The 24,104-nt window shown below is 35.6% G+C and overlaps 1 protein-coding gene across 4 annotated transcripts in view; it reads left to right on the forward strand.

Moving 5' to 3' along the window:
• SCN2A (sodium voltage-gated channel alpha subunit 2) overlaps positions 1-24,104 on the forward strand; it is a 152,740-nt gene that overhangs the window by 71,651 nt on the left and 56,985 nt on the right. For all 4 annotated transcript variants that reach the window (XM_054549422.2, XM_054549420.2, XM_024243745.3 and 1 more), the window contains 7 exons: positions 826-889; positions 2,414-2,555; positions 2,696-2,902; positions 4,289-4,576; positions 11,927-12,271; positions 15,593-15,725; positions 20,065-20,303. In XM_054549422.2, the coding sequence (XP_054405397.2) occupies positions 826-889; positions 2,414-2,555; positions 2,696-2,902; positions 4,289-4,576; positions 11,927-12,271; positions 15,593-15,725; positions 20,065-20,303 (1,418 nt within the window). The remainder of the gene's footprint in view (positions 1-825; positions 890-2,413; positions 2,556-2,695; positions 2,903-4,288; positions 4,577-11,926; positions 12,272-15,592; positions 15,726-20,064; positions 20,304-24,104) is intronic.

Below are 24,104 nucleotides of genomic sequence, written 5' to 3' on the forward strand. Positions count from 1 at the left end.
TAAGTTTATGCCATATACTTCAGCTTGATTTCTTAACATTGAGCCCAGCCCCTCTGTCATTTTTCTTATGCGTGTGCATGTTTGTATGTGAATATAAAAATACGTATGTTTGCATGTGTGTGCATGTTTTCTGAGATCATCTTTGCAACTTACTGAAGTTATATGTCATACCTTAAAAATAAAAACTAGATAGCTCTCCACAGCTTAAAAATAAAAACTAGATATACTCAGACAACATATCTCTCCAAAAAAACAAGTTTATTTTCTTCATTTGAAAGGCAGAAATCAAGCAAAAATTTCAAACAAAACACTTATTTATAGCATCATAAGAGGGAATAAATACCTAAGCCCACTTCTCACAGGAAATTGTTAAAATTGGCGGGAAAAAATGTCTGAATCTATTTTGAGCCCGGGGAAAAAAGTATATGTAAGGTAAAATTTATTTGCATGAAAACACCTAGAAACAACAAGGCTTTCTTCTTTCTTACTTTTTGTGCCCAGCGATAGACTGGCAGCTCTTTCTTAATGTATCCCATGCAATTTGAGCTTATATTTGCAATGAATGCTGATGTAAGAATGTTATCATAGTAATTCCTTCTGAACATTTTTCTTTTTAACATAGATTTGCTAACCATTTGTATAATCAAAAATGTTATATATTGATATTTGTTCAACATTGTGAAAAATCTCTTTAGCCATATATATTTATTAGTTTATCCATCTCATTATGATTGAAAACATTTGTGAGTTTTGCCACCTAAACAGGGTGGCTGAAGTGTTTTACAGGCTTTTAATGATTCTTTCTATTCTTTTCTCTTTAAATAGGTCACTTTTATTTTTTAGAGGGGCAAAATGATGCTCTTCTTTGTGGCAACAGCTCAGATGCAGGGTAAGTGATGCTTCCTACTGAGTTTCAGTCCACACTGCTCCATCAGTGTCAATAACCTGCCACCTCCCACTCATTCAGTCCCACTCACTCCTCACTCAAAACCCTCCATAAATTCTACTTCACAGTGACTCTCAGAATAGCCAGGATAAGTGTAGATTCTCACCTCCTTCACACAGTCATTTACTGCAATTATTTTTCTATGCTAGGTCACATCTAATCTTCCAAATTAGTTCAATGTAAAATAGAGAATAAAGCAGTATAATACGCATCTGAAGCTTAATAGAATTCTAAGCACATACTTTTTATAAGTGTAATATTTTATATATACTAATGTGTTCTCCATAGCTTAAAATGTAAGATCTCTGAAGATAATGTTAATATCTGAGACATGGGGAGTATTTAGCATATTTTAGCAAAGTGGTTAAAAACATAAACTGGAGAGTCTGCATAGAGTCAGACATTGACTCCATCATATAATCTCACTTCTTCTTGCCTTCGTTTCCTCATATGACAAATGGGTATAATAATAGGGTTTTTGTGATGGTTAAGTGGATTAATAAATGTATAGCTATTTAGATTGCTCAATAAGTGCTTGTAATTGTTATTATTGGGATCATGCAAATGTTTGCTATGAAGAAACATGGAGCTAAATCCTAGGAAAATTTAAAAACACAGTTAATTTTCTCTATTTAGCAAGATTTTAGAGCCACATGCAAAAGTCTAATGCACTTTCTTTGGACGATGATACTGTGGAGATTAGTAGCTAATACCTGTAGCAAAATTCCCAGTGATAATAGGCTTTCCATTTGGCTCCTATGATCAGTGCTATGCTGCCTTTATCTTCAGATTCCAATGATAAGTAAATCAATTGATTTTCATTCCTTGTGTGTACTGTACTAAATGCGTTACATACAATATCTTCTTCAATGTTTGCAAATTTGTGAGACAGGTTCTCTTATTAGCCCATTCTCACATGCGAGGTGCCTGAAGATTAGCAAGTTAAGTAACTTGCCCAAGATCATTCAGCTCAGAAGTGTCAGGCAAGACATTGAAGCCAGGTCTGCTTGATCTTCAAGGTCCTCTTATGACATTTTTACCACACATTCACTCCTTGCAGCATGCCCCACCTATCCTTTTCTCACTTCTTTACCCTGTTCCCACACTTACACACATTTCTGCCTCAAGACATCTTCAGTGAAAATCAACTTTTTCCTTACAGACTTTTTTATCTGTCCTTAAGTCCCAGAAGATATTAATCATGATATGATTGCTTTTATATGGAGACATGATAAATATAATAATGACAATTATGAATCACAGAGGAACCCACAAAGTAGACCTAATAGATTCTGTTATTATATAAATCAGTCCACATAGTGCTGAGTTAAGTACTGGGTAAGGTGAGAGAAATTGGCTTTTTTCTAGTGCATGTATAAAACAGACATTGGCATCTATTAAAACAGGAAAACCAATTAGCAGACTTGCAGTTATTGACTTCCTTTCTTTCCTCTAACCTAATTACAGCCAGTGTCCTGAAGGATACATCTGTGTGAAGGCTGGTAGAAACCCCAACTATGGCTACACAAGCTTTGACACCTTCAGTTGGGCCTTTTTGTCCTTATTTCGTCTCATGACTCAAGACTTCTGGGAAAACCTTTATCAACTGGTGAGAACAGATAAAATCATTTTTCTGAGAATCATAAAACACTGAACTCAAGAGAATTGCTGTAGAATACTTTATTACTTAGAGTGTAAGTTTGTAACATCCTACATAAAATTTATTAAAATCTCTCTTCCATTTTGCAGACACTACGTGCTGCTGGGAAAACGTACATGATATTTTTTGTGCTGGTCATTTTCTTGGGCTCATTCTATCTAATAAATTTGATCTTGGCTGTGGTGGCCATGGCCTATGAGGAACAGAATCAGGCCACGTTGGAAGAGGCTGAACAGAAGGAAGCTGAATTTCAGCAGATGCTCGAACAGTTGAAAAAGCAACAAGAAGAAGCTCAGGTATAGTGAACAAGCATATGGTCCTTTGTTTTTCTTTATCTAAATTCTTTGACCTAAATGTTGAGGTCAGTGGCAAGGTAGTTGACATTAGAAATAGGTCATATGTGTTTGGTAAGTGCTAGGAGCCTGTTTGGTTATTAAGAAGTTATTACTTTATTGCGATGAACTCTGTCAATAGTGTCAATAGTAATGGCATCAAAACATGGATAATTATAATTGCTTTACTGACATTTTTTTCTCCCTTGTGACTCCTTGAGGAAATTAACTATTAACAAAGGCCTCATTTACTCAAACTTGCAGAGTAGATAAACCTACATGTCCTCAGTTGAAGTATTTTCTTAGGGGAAGAGGAATTCAGTTACACTTGCTTCTTCATTGCAGTATCACCAGAGGTGGTAAGGGTCAGAAAACCAGAATCAAACCAAGAAAATTATTTCATTGAGTCTGGAAAGGCAAAGGCTTATTCAATATTTGTTATCTTTTATATAAAGTGTACAAATGCAAGATTGTGGGTTACATCGGTAAATCACTAGTGTGTAAACACATTAAAACATTAGCACTCTTTGCCTCCTACTCTACAAATCCTTTAATTTGGACTTGACAAGCCTTCGAAATAAGGCAAGAATTTCTCTAATTATATTTGCTTGACTTAATGGCATTAACTAATCCAATTGCCTATTTTTGTCTTTTCTTGTATGTTGAATACAATTCCCTTTTATTACTGAGTATTCCTAAATATGTAATAAAGGTCAAAGTATATTGCTGTAATAGCAACAATATTAAACACCATCTTTCTGCCAAAGCTACTGCTATACTTTACAAATTCATGCAGATGCCACGATCTGGGATTCTCAAATAAACAATCTGTATTATGTCTTTGCTGTGTATTTCCTAGTGAAATACCCAATTTAAATCATGGAGAAAAATGTCATTAAAATAAAATGCTTGACTGAATTACATTTAATAATTCAGACTAGCACTAAATTTCTTTATTGTGTGAAAATGGAATCAAAAGCAAACGTCTACCAGGTTTAAATAGGAAGCCTTTAATTCTCATATTATTTCCTTCTTAAAATATTGTTTGAATTATAGAACATGTTATTATGATCTTTAAGTGTCTTGCTCATATTATTAGATAATTAGATATCATAGTGTGAGGACAGAGCTTAAAGGTTCTCATAAAAGTCATACGTATCATCTTCCATATGAATGCCCATTTTATTCTTTGATTGGTCTAATAACAATATACTGTTTTCTAAAATACAGAATAAAATGGAGAATTGTTTTTCAAGATTATATTCATGATATTGAAGCTCAATTAAGCAGTAACATGATAATTATTTTTTAAGTTTATATGCAACTTCCACATACTTTGCGCCCTTCTAGGCAGCAGCTGCAGCCGCATCTGCTGAATCAAGAGACTTCAGTGGTGCTGGTGGAATAGGAGTTTTTTCAGAGAGTTCTTCAGTAGCATCTAAGTTGAGCTCCAAAAGTGAAAAAGAGCTGAAAAACAGAAGAAAGAAAAAGAAACAGAAAGAACAGTCTGGAGAAGAAGAGAAAAATGACAGAGTCCGAAAATCGGAATCTGAAGACAGCATAAGAAGAAAAGGTTTCCGTTTTTCTTTGGAAGGAAGTAGGCTGACATATGAAAAGAGATTTTCTTCTCCACACCAGGTAAAAATATTAAATTACATGAATTGTGTTCTCATACATTCTTTTAAAGAATATGCCAGAATTTAATGGAGAGAAAACTGCCTTCCATCTGGATGGCACAATGCTTTCAGAGTAGTGATGATTATCAAGTGTTTTGGCTATCACTTCAGAGAATTTGTGAGTTTTACAACTTTTTGGAATCCCAGGAAGGAAATTTTAGATCCCTCTTGGTTTAGAAAAATTTGTGGTTTTGAGGTTTTCTTAAAGACTGAAAAATCTTGGAGAAATTTTCCACATCAGGAATTATCAGCAGACGGTTCCCATCTCTTCTTAACTATTGTGCGTGGATCTAGTGAACTTTGGGTTTTCTGAGTGACAAATTCCCAGAAGTGGACCAGAGACTCTTTTAGGCCACCTGCGGGGTTGTTCCCATCAGGTGCAAACATGACTTGCCAAGTGCATTCTTCATGCACTTGTTTCAAAGGGGACTGAAACAAAATATCTCTAAAAGTAGCCAAAACTCTCAGATAGGCAGGTACTGAGGGAGATTTATGACACGAAATAAAAAGTGGTGTTTAGTTGTACTTCATTATCTGTGTTTCATGTTAAACATGGGACTTGCATTTGAAGAATACTGTGATTTATAAACTGCAACAAATATTCACTGGATGCCTCTGCCTTTTCTACTCATGCAAGTTGTTGAAATTTTAAAATTTGGAATCTTAATTGTCTTTGAAATTACCAAGAGAATTCACAGGAATACACAGTACCTCAGAAGACATTTTCACCAGGAGTGAAACCTTAATACCTATACAGTAACAATAACAATTACAACAATAACATTGATAATGGCTAATATTTATACATTGTGTTGTTATTTGCAATATTAATTCATTAAGCCTTTCACTACAACCCTAGGTAAGTTCTAATTTAATTAATATCCCCAATTTTTATATGTGAAAAGAAGCGGGGAACTGCATTCTTTGTTGAATACCTATTTTATGCTTGGCATTCTTTCGACACTCTCATAATTAATGCTAACCGTTCTGTAGAATAGTATTATTTTCATTACTATAATGAAAAAGCTATTTTGGATCAGTAAAGTTAAATAGTTGCACAATGTCATATAGCAATAGAAAAAGTTCTTATGATCTTTGAGTGTCTTGTTCATATTAGGGTTGTTGGTATTCAAATTTTGCCTGGTACTAAAAACCTTAAACTTTCCACTTTATCAAGTTGCCTATGAAGAATGCCTTTAAAAACTGATAAGGAAATTTACAATATAACTTTATTTAAAATACACAATGGCATTATACTTTCTCTTTTACCTTTTTATAATATAGACAAGCTCACAGAACCTTACATGTGATATATATAAGTTTTTGTAGGTCAGCCTTATTCATTTCAAATCCAAATAACATCATAAGATTGGATACTTGGGGATTAATTCAAATTTAACATAGGATCTTTAAATATCAAAATTTACATGGTCTCTTTCATTTTGTTGTCACAATCATGATTCCATTAGTAGAAACATTAGTCGATAAATAGGAATCCTTTAAAAGGCAAACCCCCTGTTTACAGCATTAGTCATTGTGAAAAGGAAGGAACAAAAAGAAAGGGAGGGAAGGAAGGGGGAGACAGAGAGAGAGGAAAAAAGGGAGCAAAGGAGGGAGGAAGGTAGAGTATTTTTGCCTACATTTTTACCTAAGTTTGTCTGAATTTTTGCCTAAAGTTGTCTAAGTTTAGAAACTTCATATCAACTTCATATCAAACACATACCACAGAGATTCTCTTCAATTTGCCTTATTTCTAATTGAATAAAACTAATTCTAGGCAAAATAGTGAAGCCTGATAAGGCTAGGCTCTGTCCTTCCTTTTTCTGTACATTTTGCTCATAGATATGATATTCTCCCAGCAGCCTCTTCTTCATACCTCTACATACCTCCATTTCCCAGCTAGTTGGGTATTATAAGCGATCACTGACTTAGAAGACATGGCACGGCTGGCTCAAATTGATATTTGTTTCTTAAACAGTCTCTATATAAAAATAGAGTTAAAGACTTTATTTTGCTTGATAAAGAAATAGTCAAGGAAATGTATAAGAGGATGGAGAGGGAGACAGAAAAAGACAGAGGGAAAGGGAAAGAAAGAGAAAGAGAGAGGGGGGAAAGGAGAAAAGGAAGAAGGGAGGAGAGACAGAAAACCCTGAAATCACACCAACCCCACTTAGCAAGCCCTGAAAGTAATACTGAAAATGTCAAACCAGATAGAAGTACTTAACCTTGGTATAGCAATGGAGGGCCCATCGTGTCTGTTAGATTTTTAAGAGTTTGAGACCCCAAAATATTAGGAATTATTGTTTTGTGATGACATGATTGTGTTGGTAACCATCTCTGTGTTTGTATTGAAAAACTACACAATGCAAGCCTTTACTGCAAGATTATAATTTCTTTAGTAGAGTAAGTGGAAATATGAATTGTTTCTCAGACTCTGATTTGACTTGTTAGTGTGGTAAAGAGGGGAGAAGAAAGTCAAGCATGTAATCTCTAATCAAGTTTCAAGATAATCTGGATTTTTTTGAAATCTTTATGAGGTACAATTGACCTTAAATTATTACTTTATTATTTATTTGTGATAAGCTAGGAGTTTAGGAGTTTTGCTTTTTAAAGATTCGTTTGGTATGGGGAATATTTCTTACTGGCCATCTTTTTTGTGTGTTACAGCATTTGATTACTATGCATTTATGTAATGAATGTCAGCAAAAGAAGTTGATGTTAACGGATGGGGCACAATCATTTCTCATATAGCTGTCACATGTAAACTACGTTTTTGTATAGCCGAATTCATCCATGATCCTTGAGAAACATGCAAACTTATAACTTATTTTCTTCCAGCCCTTCTATGGCTCCAGCTGAATGGGGTACTGGCAGTTAAAATATAAACTCTTACTAAAAGCAATAGAAACATTCTTCATTGCAAAGCATGTATTGTTTGCCTTTCTTTTTTAGCTAATGATAAGCAGTATGTCACACATCCTGCAAATCCCATAACTGTTATGTCCTCATAGCTAATTCGAAGTCCCTTGTTAGAGGAGAGAACGGAGACATGAAAGAAGATGGACAATCTAAGAGAGGCTTTAAAAAATAACTACTTGTATGGAAAACGATAAAAGAAAAGAATGAATCTTACTAATGTAGTTAATAGGATAAAAAAGCATGGGAACAACAAAAGGAGAGATGACTTCTGTTGTGGTAGCAGTAAGTCTTCTTAGAAGTAGTTCTAGGCCGGGTGTGGTGGCTCACGCCTGTAATCCCAGCATTTTGGGAGGCCGATATGGGCGGATCGTGAGGTCAGGAGATGGAGACCATCCTGGCAAACACAGTGAAACCCCATCTCTACTAAAAAATACAAAAAATTAGCTGGGCGTGGTGGCGGGTGCCTGTAGTCCCAGCTACTTGGGAGGCTGAGGCAGGAGAATGGTGTGAACCTGGGAGGCGGAGCTTGCAGTGAGCCGAGATCACGCCACTGCACTCCAGCCTGGGTGACATAGCGAGACTCCGTCTCAAAGAAAAAAAAAAGAAGTGATTCTTACTGTAAATAATGAATAGATTCGCATAAGATAGTGTTTAACATTTACAGACATTTAATAGAAACTAACAGATATTATTGAGAAAAAGCAATTCTTTAGCTGGAAAGAAAATAAAAAGCATACTTATTGGTCAGTGTATTACTCTGTTTTCATGCTGCTGATAAAGGTATACCCAAGACTGGGCAATTTAGCAAAGGAATAGGTTTAATTGGACTTACAGTTCCATGTGGCTGGCAAAGCCTCACAATCATGGCAGAAAGCAAAGAGGAGCAAGCCACATCTTACATGGATGGTGGTAAGCAAAGAGAGAGTGAAAGCCAAGCAAAAGAAGTTCCTCCCCATAAAACCATCAGATCTCATGAGACCCATTCACTACCATGAGAACAGTATGGGGAAAACCCCTACCATGATTTAACTATCTCTGACCAGGTCCCTCCCACAACAGTGGGAATTATGGGAAATATAACTCAAGATGAGATCTCAGTGAGGACACAGCAAAATCATGACATTCCACCCCTGGCCCCTCCCAAATCTCATGTCCTCACATTTCAAAATGAATCATGCCTTCCCAACAGTCCCCCAAAGTCTTAACTCGTTTCAGCATTAATTCAAAAGTCCACAGTCCAAACAAAGCCTCATCGGAGACAAGGCAAGCCCTTTCCATCTATGAGCCTGAAAAATCAAAAGCAAGTTAGTTACTTCCTAGATACAATAGGGATACAGACATTAGCTAAATACAGCCATTCCAAATGGGAGAAATTGGCCAAAACAAAGGGGCTACAGGCCCCAGGCAAGTTCAAAATCCAGCAGGGCAGTCAAATCTTAAAGCTCCAAAATGATCTCCTTTGACTCCATGTCTCACATCCAGGTTATGCTGATGCAAGAGGTGGGTTCCCTTGGTCTTAAGCAGCTCCACCCCTGTCACTTTGCAGGGTACAGCTTCCCTCCTGAGTACTTCCGTGGGCTGGCATTGAATGTCTGTGGCTTTTCCAGGTGCACGGTTCAAGCTGTTGGTGGATCTATTATTCTTGGGTCTGGAGGACAGTGGCTCTCTTCTCACAGCTCCAGCAGGCAGTGCCCCAGTAGTGACCTTGTGTTGGGGCTCTGACCCCACATTTCCCTTCCTCACTGCCTTGGCAGAGGTTCTTCATGAGAGCTCTGCCCCTGCAGCAAACTTCTGCCTGTACATCCACGTGTTTCTATACATCCTCTGAAATCTAGGCTGATGTTCCCAAATCCCAGTTATTGACTTCTGTGCACTGACAGGCTCAACACCATGTGGAAGCTGCCAAGGCTTGAGGCTTGCACCCTCTGAAGCCATGGGCCTAGCTCTACATTTGCCCCTTTCAGCCATGGCTGCAGCCACAGAGATACAGGGCACCAAGTTCCTAGGTTGCACACAGCGTGGGACCCTGGACCTGGCACATGAAACCACTTTTTCTTCCTAGGCCTCTGGGCCTGTGATGGGAGGGGCTGCTGCAAAGATCTCTAACATGCCCTGGAGACATTTTCTCCATTGTCTTGGGGATTAACATTCAGCTCCTCATTACTTATGCAAATTTCTATAGCCTGCTTGAATTTCTCTTCAGAAAATGGGATTTTCTTTTCTGTCACATTGTCAGGCTGCAAATTTTCCAAACTTTTATGTTCTGCTTCCCTTATGAAACTGAATACCTTTAGCAGCACCCAAGTCACCACTTGAATGCTTTGCTGCTTAGAAATTTCTTCTGCCAGATACTCTAAATCATCTCTCCCAAGTTCGAAGTTCCACAAATCTCTAGGACAGAGGCAAAATGCCACCAGTCTCTTTGCTAAAATATATCAAGAGTCACCTTTGCTCCATTTCCCAACAAGTTCCTCATCTCCATCTGAGACCACCTTAGCCTGGACCTTATTGTCCATATTGCTATCAGGCTTTTGGTCAAAGCCATTCAATAAGTCTCTAGAAAGTTCCAAACTTTCTCACATTTTCCTGTGTTCTTCTGAGCCCTCCAAACTGTTCCATCCTCTGCCTGTTATCCAGTTCCAAAGCTGCTTCCACATTTTTGGGTATCTTTTCAGCAGCGCCCCACTCCTGGTATCAATTTACTATATTAATCTGTTTTCATGCTGCTGATAAAGACATACCTGAGACTGGGAAATTTACCAGAGAAAGACATTTAATTGGACTTACAGTTCCATGTGGCTGGGGAAGCCTCACAATCATGGCAGAAGGCAAAGAGGAGCAAATGACATCTTACATGGATGGTGGCAGGCAAAGAGAGAGTGAGAGCCAAGTGAAAGGGATTTCTCCCCACAAAATCCTCAGATCTCATGAGACTTACTCACTACCATGAGAACAGTATGGAGAAAACTGCAGCTATGATTCAACTATTTCCCACCAGGTCCCTCCCCCAACAATGGAAATTATGGGAGATACAACTCAAGATGAGATCTGGGTGGGGACACAGCCAAACCATATTAGTCAGGAATATAAAAACCTAGATATTAGTAGGTATAAAATAATGGTTTTAGTTAGTCTTCAACCTTTGGAGAAGAAAAGATCAAACCAATAATACTTAAATGATGAAGTTAGTATTCTTTCCAATAATTACATAAATCCAATTCAAGCTGGCTGAAGTAAAAAAGAGAATGTATTAGATGATGTAAATTATGTCTGTGAGTAGCTTTAGGCGTGGTTGGATCCAGAAGCTCAAGACATGTTACCGTGACCATGTCTTTCTCCATATCTGAATCCAGGTTCCTCCCACATGGTAGCAAGATGTCATTGCAGCTCCAAACTTAGAGCCAATATTTTTAGCAGCCTCAAGTGAAAAAGCACCATTTCCTCAACAGTTGTAAAAGACAGGGATATCTTTCAATCAACCAAGCAGGATTTCATGACCATCTTTAAATTACGTATCAAATACACTGATTTGCTAGACCTAGGACATTGCCTGGAACACTGGGAGACCCGAGCCTCAATTCCTGCTGCATCCAGGAATTGAAGTTAGTGTCTCCCAGATAACCTGGTCTGAGAGTTGAGGAGCATTTCTCAAGGCTGAACAGGGTACTGATTTAAAAAAAAATAAATAAATGGTTGTGATCAGACTCTTAGTGAAAATTAAGTTTTTGTAAATATTGCCCTCAGATTTCTTGAGACAGAAACAAAGGGGTGAAAATTGGGGAATAAATCATACAGTTATTTCAGCTTGATTTAATTTATTCATGAAGACCATCATAAAATATGCAAAGGGAAGTGGAGAAGCTGCCCCGTGTACTATAATTAAACATCCCTACTAGCAAGATTAATTATATTGCCTCCATGGTAAGATTTGCATCAGGGCGTGGTCACTAGTGAGCTCTTACTGGCTACATTTTTGACTTCAGAGGATCTAAAGGTAGGTTTGTGTTTAATTGTTTTCCATTGGGTTGTTAACTGAAATTAACCTCTAAAGAAGGGTCTATCAAAAGTATCAGTTCTAGATGCCAGTAACAGGACAAAACATTATGGGGACACTTCTGACTATGTTGAGGTATGGGTAAAGTAGAAGAAAAGAGAGCAGAAGATGGAAAATGGAGGAAGGAGAAAAAGCAAGAGTTAAATAGAAAAGGTGAACCTTGTAGAAAGTGCCAAAATGCTACCAGCAGTCATCAGAGGGGCCCTTGGTTCCACATGTCCAATGACTTATCCTTGAGTAAGTCAATGACTATGACACAATGAATCAAATTCTGTTTTTCAGAATGCCAGCTCTTAACTCTCTTCATCTGGTTTTTGTTTCTTCTCTTGTTATTCATAGTCCTTACTGAGCATCCGTGGCTCCCTTTTCTCTCCAAGACGCAACAGTAGGGCGAGCCTTTTCAGCTTCAGAGGTCGAGCAAAGGACATTGGCTCTGAGAATGACTTTGCTGATGATGAGCACAGCACCTTTGAGGACAATGACAGCCGAAGAGACTCTCTGTTCGTGCCGCACAGACATGGAGAAAGGCGCCACAGCAATGTCAGCCAGGCCAGCCGTGCCTCCAGGGTGCTCCCCATCCTGCCCATGAATGGGAAGATGCATAGCGCTGTGGACTGCAATGGTGTGGTCTCCCTGGTCGGGGGCCCTTCGACCCTCACATCTGCTGGGCAACTCCTACCAGAGGTGAGGTCAATTAAAATTGCAGCTGATGTGAAGAGAGTTGTGACTGGTGCAGGCAGGAGTGTTTTTCCATTTCCACATCTAAGAATTTGTTGAGTTTGTTGCCCAAAGCCTGGGAGTTTGTTCAATCAAGCTGTTAACTATCTTGTGAAATTGTTCTATTCAGACTTTTCTACAAAGTAATTAAAAACCTAGGTTGGCTGTCAGAGAATATAATTAGAAGTAATCTTTCATCATTATTACTATGGTGTGAAACTTGCCAAAAAGCAAAGCAACAATTTATCAAGCATAATGTTTGATTAATATAGTTAAATTAAATCCAAGGAAATTAATGCTCACAAATTAAATAAATACTTAAGGATTTTGGAATTGTTGTTCATTTAAAAGGAGATTTGAATACTTCCACTTGCAGTAGATACTATTACTAAATAGATTTAAATCCCATAGTACAACATTGCCTCTCTTTGCAGGTCAGAGTGTTGTAACCTTTTCAGCATCCACTCTAATGATCTCAACCATTATAAATTTGTACATGAAGAGCCACTCGAAAAGTACCTGGTATGGAATCATGGGCTGTCATTTTTAGAGCAGATTCCAATTTTTATATTACTGTCATAAACTCTTATTGTAAACAAAGTGGCCCAAAATCAATCATGGAAAAGGATTTCATCTACATACTAGACACTTCCAGGGCTATATTATTGAAATTTACTTCATAAACCATAAGATGATTTTAATGTTGGTATTAAATAAAATTCCATTAGCTAACAAAACATATTTTGGCAATGTCACTTGATTGTATTTTATAGCATTCAAAATGTTTTCTTATGATTTTTTTTCACATAGCTCTGTTTATTATCATTGGACAAGCTCTTTGAGTCACATTAAAATGATATGGAGTTCGTTTTCAGTTACCTAATGGAGGAGCTTCTTATCTTGGATTATAAAATAGCCATTATCTTCTTCACATTTTTTGCATGGCCTCTCTCCACCTCCTTCTACCAGAGAAGTGTCCAGGTATCCTGGAGTCAGGTTGAACCATGAGAAAAGTAGATCTTTATAGTGGAGGAACCAGGAAGAATGAAGAGAGAACGTCAGCTCTTCTTAAAAAATGATCATAGCTAACCATGTACCAGACACTGTCCAGAACACTGTACATGTGTTAATTCATTTAACCCTCATAACAACCCTTTTTCATAGTAATATTATCCCAGTTTTACAGAGGAGGAAACTGAGGCTTGTGCATGGTGGAGCTAAGATTTGACCCCTGGTATGCTGGTTACTGAACCTACATTCTATCAACACTGCAATATTGCCTCCCATTGAGTTATTTTTAATTTCTTTAAATCTAAAAGAAGAGATGGTTAAGGAAATAAACACATAAACACTTTCATTTTGACCAATGTTTCTCAAAATATACTTCACTTTCATACTACTTATATCAGAATCTCATGGGATGCTTCTTAAAACTAGAGATTCCTGTGCCTACCCAGACCGATTCAGACCAAAACACTGAGGAGAACAAGGTCTGGGAATCTTCTTCCTTAACAAGCATCCCACATAATTCTTATACATAATAAAGTATGTTTATCACTGATCTTGATAAATGTTAATTGGGTAAACAAAAGTACATCTACAATTACGATGCAGGAATACAGAGAGACTGTCAGTCTGTCAGAAATTATTTAGCATTTATCAATAATTATCATAAATCTCCTGTCCTATCAGAGATGATGGGACAAATCTCTGAAGGCAAAGTTGGGGCCAGCTTGAAGCAAAGCTTTGTGTGATCCCTTTATTTCCTGCTTCCTCAACTTCATTCTTTGATCTTACAATCTTAAGTGCTTTGAGGCAGGGCACTGTACTATATTGCAAAGTTGAGCTGAAGGTGCAGACAAATGAAGTAGGCTTTTGGAGAATGCAGAGGAGAAATTACAATAGAAAATAAATAGCTATGGGCAAACGACACCCTTGAAAGCACATCATTTCCTGTACTTTACACATAAATTCAATCGAGTAATGTCATTAGCAGTTTTGGAATCTATTTGAAAATTAGACAAATCTAGGTTTGTACATGTGCTTCTGTGTAGAACAGAAGGGACTAGATGATCTTCATGTGACTATTTTTTTTTCCTTAAATCTTTGCCTCTTTCTGACAAGCTGAAATATTTTAAATTCTAAGAGACACCCTTTGGATTAAGATTTTTATTTTTAGAGATAGGTTATTTCTTTTCTTACTAATTTTACTTGTTTTTTTACCTTAAAATTAATTTTAGAATGACCTATATGAGTATTTATCAACATTAGTGACAATCATATGCAATGAGTGGAAATTTTGGTTTTGAATATGTATGCATTAAAATAATTCAACTTACAAAAGATAAAATACTGCTAATTGTTCACATCATAATATGAAGTGACCAAAATAAATAATATTTTGATCATATTATTATATTTTGATCACATTGTTCTTTTAGAAATAGGGAAAATCCTCAAAGGAATGAAACTTTTTAATTTATTATTAACACTCAGACCTGCATTTGAAATTCTTTAGCTTTACCTTTTTTGTTTCCTGTGATAATTAACATCATTGTTTGATCTCCTGAAGTAGGAATAAATTTTGACCCATGTTGAAATCCTGATGAGTTTATTCTGGAATAGGAGATTATCAGATCATTGTACCATTACTAAAAATCACAGTCCCCCACATTGGTATTATCTCCTTAAATTATAGTCTCAGTGCCAAGGGTGGATTGTTTTGTGGATTAAGTTGTTTTTTAAATATAGGACAAAGTTATAGATTAGTTCTAAAATTTAGTTTTGCAATTAGGAATGTTGGGAAATGTTACCTGTCTCTAATGAATGAAGGCATTTTGCAACTGGAATTCACATTTTAGGGGAACTATTACTGATGCATATGAAGGAGACTTTCAAACCTTTTTGTTCATATATTAAACTACCTGAATATATGTCTATAAAGATCTAAAAACTCAACCTGGGTGAAAACTAAGAAACAATATGTTTCATTGGCTGAAATGCTAAAAGGTTATCTGTCCAGTAGTGGACCTGGTCCCTCCAGCCCAAATCTCTGGGATGGAGGAATAGGAAAGCCCATCTTGACAGACCCAGGCCTCCTCAAAAGCTGAAAATCTGACAGACTTTTAAACACCCCCAAAGAATTATCATTCCAACAATATCTTAGTGAGCTTTTTACATCTGAGAAAGCATGGTGTATATTTAGTTAAATAACACCTGTTGAAGGAATGCTTTGGGCTTTGCTGCTTTCAAAAATAGTGGTTATTTCATCTGAAATTCTACTTTTAGGGCACAACTACTGAAACAGAAATAAGAAAGAGACGGTCCAGTTCTTATCATGTTTCCATGGATTTACTGGAAGATCCTACATCAAGGCAAAGAGCAATGAGTATAGCCAGTATTTTGACCAACACCATGGAAGGTATGTTAAAAGTCCTGCATCACAGTTACTTGGTGCTTTGGTAATGATGAAAAAACACTTGATAAATTTCAATAAAATACTTCCTGACTTGATATTGTATCATTATTATACATTTTACTAAATAAAAGTAAAATCCGTGCACAACTCATGGAGTCTATTATCTTCCATAGATTTTCTTTTTTTATATTTAGCCTCCAGAAAGCTGCTGCAAATATAAGGTATATTTTGAACACCACTTTCATACATTAAATTCTAAACATTGAAACTTGTGTGCATGACGTTGAAAAGAGTGTAATGATAAATGCTTATCCTTATGATGATGCTAAGCCATTTGGACTGTATTAACTGCTTAAGACACAAGTTATAAAATCCTATGACTTAACCAGAAATATAAATTAAAAATGTGAATTAGGGTTTGATATTAACTTCCTTGAAGCAAAGTGTTTAAAATTTTATAGTCCTACTTTTGCCTTTCTCTGACCAGATTCTTACAATAGATCAGCTTTCTCTTTAGTTGCAGATTTTATCTGAATAGTTAACATAATGTTTAGCAGTCTGGATCTCGGAATGCCAAAATAAAGACTTTGGGGACAGCTTAATCTGTGATCAATTTCTGGCTCTGCCATATGTTAAATGTGTTAATTTGTGACTTTGAATTTCAGTCTTCTCATCAGTAAAATGTGGATGATGATGTTTAGGCATAAGGTTGTTGAATGGATTAAATAAGCCTCTTAGATAAAACACTGATGTATTTGGCATGCAGAAGACGGTTAATAAATACTATCATTATTAGTTGTTTTGTTGTTGTCATTTTTGTTAATTCACATGTTTTTGCCTTTCCATACTGTAAGTGAATTCAAACAACTATCAACTTCAGCTACTTGGAAAATATTTTCATGTAAAATGTATTCTATCCCCCTTCCTTGCCCTCCTATTCCCTCCTCTCTTTGTCTCTTTACAAACCTTCTCCCTTGTACCCCTTCCCAGGTATGTGTGTGAGTGTGTGTGTGTGTAGATGTGTCAAAGGAGAAGAGAAAAGGAGAATGAAAGCAAAAGAGAGCAAGCATACACGTCCCTTTCTTATTGATAATTAGATTTTCTCTTGAGATTGGATAGATTCCTGGAATAATTCTTTTCCTGTCTGTATGCAAAGATCCCGTAAATATTACTAATAACCAATACAAAAACCTGAAAATCACAGCCAGAAAAAATTCACAGTGTAGACGACCGTGTACATCACAGACAAGTCAGTATTACAAAATCCAATTTTCATAATGTCCTATTGCAGTATCCTAATGCAATTCACTGATTTCAATGGAATATTAAACTCTAGTACGTTCTTCCCCAACCTCGCCTGCGTTAGCTTGCACTCCCTCTTCCCCCCAGCTGCCAGTAGCTTGCTCCTCCCTGTCCCTCCAGGTAAATCTTTTGAAGATTGTCTGGCCTTCCACTCCTTGCCATAGCAAAACCACTGAGAGGAAGCTGCCAGTGGTTCTGCTACCGATGTCAGCAGCATGTCTGCTCCCTAAAGCAGGAAGTAGAGAAGGAGACAGGGTAAGTCTAAATCAACAGTCATGCTTTGCACTTCTGATAGGATTAAGTTTGAGCTAAATAAGACATTACTTAAAAAACCTCACATATCCACAAGATTGGACTTGCCAACTAATTAAGATTTGGAGTTCAAAATAAATGCACCCACACCTCTCTCCATGGAACTACGTGACATGGAGTTGCTTAGGATGGAAAGGATGTTCTAGGAATAAGTGCAACTTAGGAAGCTGAAGATTGAGAGTGTTTTCGTTTTATTATCTGCAGAGCTTTTGACTTGCGTATTTGTGAGAAATAATGGCCAAGTTTTTGTTCTGTTTTTAATCAGTTATCTAGAATGAAAACTGACTTTTCTTTATTCAATTGTATGTAGACACGTTGAGTGTGGCATTGGTCAAGGTTGGTTGTTAGCAATATCACATACATGCATACTCAAGCTGACTTAAGATAGTCTTTTTTTTTTTTTGGTTTCTGATAATGGTGCAAAGTTTTCTTGGTTGAAATAATCTCTTTACTTGGGGATCCTTTCTTCTATGTCTGATCATTGTTTAGTTCACCTTTCCTTTTTATGAACCAGGCTTGTTGATCCGGTTGGCAATTTTTGTTTTCCTTCTTTTTAACTACAGCCAAGTCTCCGTTGTCCAGGGTAATGGATAGCCTCATGCTTAATGAAGCAGTAGTGGATAAGCAAAAATGAACCATTTGCGTTTCAAATTTTTAAAAGTGCAAAATCACATAGAAATGTTTTCTGGTCACACCTTTGTGAAGGATGGTGGGAGGGTGAGTTAGAAGCACCTGAAGAATCAAGGTGAGCCAGCAAAAGACACAGATTTACTGTAAGTGATTCTATGTGGATAACCCACGCAGGAATAATGGAGATGTGGCTGCAGTTCTCTCCTGAATGCTTTGCTTTGTTTTAAAGTGTGAGATTCCCCTCCTTTTTTTTTTGGAATGAATAATTGAATGGTTTTATTTTAAAACTTAAACAACTTTGCTCCGGTTATTCCTACTGTCAAGATGAGCCACACCTGCTGAATTTTGTTTTTTAAACTTTTCTCCAGTTTACTTTTTTTCTATCCAGTTCCTGTTTGCTTCTCTTTATTTGCTAAATGACAGCTGACATGGAAAGAAAAAGCCATATTATGGCAGTATACAGACAAAATTACATTTTGTAGTTTCTCTTTTGTTATTTACTGTAAATAATAATATCTCCTTTTTACCTTCAATGTAAATATAAGGTTATTTGGGAATTTAGAAGTATTTACAAAATAACTAGTGCATAATAACTATATTTTTTCTCTGAATTATAAATCAAATAGTATATCCTGTTTACAAAGTTATGTATTAAGGGACATGGAAACAAACTGTGCACTTGAAGAATTTCAATATCCAAAGAGACAACTGACAAATCTACTTTTAGTGGAAATTTTAAAAACAATAAACAATAAATTAATTTACTTAGGAAAATAGTATTATAGAATTAATTAGTGGCAAATGTTGATTAGTAGAAGAAACATTATTATCTGTGGTTGTGATTGTCCTTTCATATGCTGGTTCCACCCTTACAAGGTTTAGTTCATAGTAAACTGTGCCAGATGTGGACAGATGTTCCAGTTGCCACAATAGTATTAAAGTGACTGACTAGAGTCAACTATGCCATGGATTTAAAAAGAAGAAACCTTCCCTCTATTTCAGTGCTAAGAGGTGGTGGCCACATTTTGGCAGAACAGGTAATAGGGTGTACAGCAATGATATTGACAGAAAACAACAAATTCTGCATATTTTTCCACTCATAAGTTGATGAAGAGATTATCTTGCCAAAGGAAGATGGTAGACAATTTTTCACTTCCTAATTCCCCAAATTTCTTTGCCAATATTCACCAAATTTCAGTATTTTGGGTATCACTTTAAAGATCTGTGCATTTCTGTCTTCTCTCCCGATATTTGGTTGAAATTCTTCTTGACATCATTGTACATTTTCCTTGAATAAATGCATTTTAATATAAAATTTTATGTCATAAGTTTGATATGAGAGTTATATATTTAAATACATTTAAGTAAATGTATACCATGAAAATGTATGAATTATATGTATGTTTCACCTAAAATCCTTTGTATTTTTCCAGTAATAAATGAGTTCCACTCTGTGAAGTGTTGATTTGTAACAACAGGGAGGACTCCAGTTCCTTAGGCTGGGGTATTTTCTCTTCTTTTATGCCCTCTAGTTAAATGAGAAATGTAGAGAGATGGAACTTTGTTGTGTCTAATATGCAAGGATATAATCTAATAAAATTTAATTTGAGACTTTTAAACTGAGACTGGTGACACTGACAAAATTATCTAATTAGAAGATCACCAAAACATATCTAATCCAAGAAACTGACATTTAGTGTGACTGATTAAGGTTCTTAGGACATCTCCTGAGATATCTCTGATAACATATATACTTCTTGCTCTATCTGGAACATGGATGAGCTTTAAGTGTACTCAATGCAAGTTCTACCCATTAGTTTCTAGCAGCCTTGAAGATAAGTATCAGACAGTTTGCTATTGCCAATAGAATATTGGAAGCTATGTTTAGCCAGGATATATTTGGAAAGCTTACTAGCCTTTCTGTACTGATCCTTTCTATGACAGCAAACCCATTGTGAAATTTTCCGTGTTCCTCCAGCAGATTAACCCATAATATCTTGTAACAACTTTAGATTTTTTAAATTGCTTTTAATTTAAACCAATCTTCTTAATAGAAAGTAAGCGGTTTTCATGAGGATTCTAACTTTTTTTCTTCCAGAACTTGAAGAATCCAGACAGAAATGCCCGCCATGCTGGTATAAATTTGCTAATATGTGTTTGATTTGGGACTGTTGTAAACCATGGTTAAAGGTGAAACACCTTGTCAACCTGGTTGTAATGGACCCATTTGTTGACCTGGCCATCACCATCTGCATTGTCTTAAATACACTCTTCATGGCTATGGAGCACTATCCCATGACGGAGCAGTTCAGCAGTGTACTGTCTGTTGGAAACCTGGTAAGCCTCACTGAGAGTTTCTCTTCCTCTTGAAAGAGTTTATAATTGCCTTAGTGAATTTTACATATTGCTCTCAAATTAAATATCAACTAATTGGCCATGTATACCTTGACATCAAGTGTTTAGCATCCCTTCTAAATAACAAAAAATTTTGCTACCATAGTGCAAAAGAGTCAAAGAATTTATGTACAATTTGATTTAGAATTGCATTAAAATCGCTTATTTATTAGAAGATGATTCTGAATTGTCCTCCAAGGACATTGATCTACAACAAAATTTTGACTTTTTTTAAGATACTTAGAATAGGTTCTTTAGGACATGTCTGCGTTTACTAAACAAATGATAAAATATGCCCAAGTCAGATAATTTTGAAATATCACTTGTAAGTACTTGAAGATGGACTATGTAGGGAGGAAACATCATCTGGGGGATTATTATTTTTTGTTTTTGTTTCTTCTACAGTCTTAGCAATATTAAATTTAGAAATTAATTATATAATTTTGTTAAAATATATATTAGCATTCACTGGATACATATTGATATTATAATATAGTATAGTATAGTCATAGATATTAGAGTGGTCTTATACAGAGAGACAAAATGAAGAAAATCATGCAAAAAAGTATATTTATACAAGTATAAAATGCTTATTAAGTTCCCAGCTTGATAAATGAACATATAAGCAGATTATATGGAGATTGTAAATAATATGGTCTAAAGTATAACATACAATATTTTTAGGCTCTGAAGTAACCCCTATATTTTTGAATTATATTTCAGGTGGGACTTAACTGAATTAAATGATAAAGTTGGCATATGTTGGCCTCTTATTTTGTATAAGATATTGGACTAAATGGTTTACATTAAATCTCTCCCTCTGGATTCCCACAAAATCAGTCTTAAGATATTTACTGTAAATTGTCTGTATCTCGCAGTTGGGAAACTGTATCCATGAGAAATTAACAGAGAAATGGAAGGTCTGAATGCTGTATTAGACTCTGAAAGCTATTTCAGAGGCTGTCATAAGCTATGGGCAAAGATCACAGAAGCTTAGAGTAGGAAAGGATAATAATATTACCTAGTTCAAATTTAGAGCTATGTAAGAATCTCTTCAACATTATTTCTAAAAAAAGTGGGGTGGTGGGGTGGCAATTGAAACAATAAAGCCTTTGGAGGTAATATATTATGATCCAAATTGAATGAGCTTAAGCAAAAATAAAAGGAATTCATTACCTCACTTTACTGAAGCCCATTTGGAACTAGTTCTAGGTTCTAACCTGGCTAGATTCAGGTTCTCAGCCAGCATCACTGGGAATCAGCTTCTTGTCTCTCTTCTTCCCAATATGTGACCTTCCTCTCTGGCTGGGCATTTTCCTACTATTGCCAAGGTTCTATCAACTTTTATTCTACTAATGTAGCTCCATGTACAGAAAGTTTGTGCCTCCTAACTAGTAGCTTTAATTAAGGCCCACAAATTGAATATCATTGACCTGGTTGGAGTTACGTGGCCATTTCTAAACAAGTCAGTTACCCTAGCTCTTGGTTTTAATGCCATATTTGCCTAAATCAGAATCATATCTTATCACTGGAGGCAGAGTAAATGAGTGAAATTATGAAGACAATAATTAGGATACCATTACCAGAAGGAGGATGGATTCTAGAAAGAAATAAACAATAAATAGAGAACTCAAGCTGGGGCTGGTCTTATGTGTTAAGGAATGTAGGATCTGTATCTGAGGTGAATTATGGAATAGTAGAAAATCCATAAGCAGGATACACATTCTTCTCAAATGCCTATGGGACATTCCCTAGGGTAAGTTATAGGTTAGGTCATAAAACACACCTCAATAAACTTAAAAAAATTAAAATAATACAGAATATTTTTCTGATAAAAAAATAAAATGAAATTAGAAACCAATAACAAGTCAATGTGGAAAATCACAAATAACTGGAAATTAAACAACATACTCTTAAATAACCAATGAGTCAATAAGATATCATGAGAGAAATTAGAAAATACTTTAGGATGACTGAAAATCAAAACAAACCAAATTGAAATTAATGAAGGCAGCTAAAACAATATTTAAAGACAAATTTATACTCTAAATGTCTATGGCAAAATAGTAGATTTCCTAAGTTGCTAATTTAAGCTCCTCTTTAAGAAACTAGATAAAGAATAGCAAATTAAACCTGAAGTTAACAGAAAAGACAAATATTAAAGAAGAGAAAAACAACAGAGAAAAATCAATAAACCCAAAAGTTATTTCTTTGAAAAAATCAACAGAATTGACAAATCTTTAGCTAGGCTAACCAAGAAAAAAAGAGGAAAGACACAAACTATTAGAAGTAGGAATGAAGACAGGATATCACTATGGATCTTTTAGAAATAAAAAAGAAGCATAAGGAATAGAATAAAATTAAACACCAACAAACTAGATAACCTAGGTGAAATTGAAAAATTCCTAGGAAGTAACAACCTCCTGAAACTGACTCAAGAAGTAATAGACTATCTCAATATACTTATAATAAGTAAAAATTGAATTCACAATTAAAAAAAAAAACTTCCCACCAAAAAAAGCCTGAGCCCAGACAGTATCACTGGTGAATTTTGCCAAATGTTCAATGGAGCGTTAACATCAATCCTTAATAAACTGTTCCAACACATAGAAGAGAAGGGAATACTTCTCACCTCACTTTATGAAGCTAGAATTACCCTGATATTAATGCCAGACAAAAATATTACAAGAAAAGAACACAGATACAAATATAGACCAGCCATATCCCATATGAACATAGGCACAACAATCCTCAACAAAATACTAGAAGCCAAATCACATAACATATTTAGATTTTTGGATTATGTACTCTGAATAAGTGAAATTTATCCCAGTGATGCAAGGCTGGACCAACATAACAAATTAATGTAATATATCATATTAATTTTAAAAACTATACAATCATCTCTATAGATGCTGTAATCACATGGAAAAAGCCAAAGTGTTTCATGATAAAAACACTCAGCAAACTTGAAATAGAAAAGAACTTCAGCCTGATAAACACCATCTCAAAAGACCCCACACCTATCATCATTCTTAATAGTTACTTTAGATGCTTTTAGCTTCAGGTCAAGCAGGCAAGGATGCTTGCTCTTGCTTCTTCTTTTCAATATTGTACTGAAAGTTCTAACCAGGGAAATAAGACAAGCAAAAGAAATTAATGGCATCTAGATTGGAACACAAGAAGTAAATTCTATTAACGAATACATAATCTTGTATTTAGAAAATCCTATAAAATCCACACACACACACACACACACACACACACACACACACACACAACTGTTAGAACTAATAAATAAGATTGCAGAATACAAGATCAATATACAAAACTCAGTTATATTTCTAAACACTACTAATGAACAATCAGAAAATAAAATTAGGAAAATTCTATTTATAATAACATCAAAAATAATAAAATACTTAGGAATAAATTTAATAAAATAAGTGTGAGACTTGCACACTCAAAGCTATAAAACATTGTTGAAAGAAATTAAAGAACTACTAAATAAATGAAAACACATTTTATATTCATAGATTAGAAGAAAATATTGTTAAGATGGCAATACTCACCAAATTAATCTACAAATTTAACACAATCCATATCAAAATCCCAGCTACCTATTTTGCAGAAAGTGAAAACTGACTATAAATTTTATATGAAAATGCAAGAGACCATATGTCACACAATCTTAACTAGAAAAAAAATAAAGTTGGAGAACTCAAACTTCCAAATTTTAAAACT

The sequence above is a fragment of the Pongo abelii genome, chromosome 11 (genome assembly GCF_028885655.2).
Source record: "Pongo abelii isolate AG06213 chromosome 11, NHGRI_mPonAbe1-v2.0_pri, whole genome shotgun sequence".
In the NCBI taxonomy this organism is placed as follows: Eukaryota; Metazoa; Chordata; class Mammalia; order Primates; family Hominidae; genus Pongo; species Pongo abelii.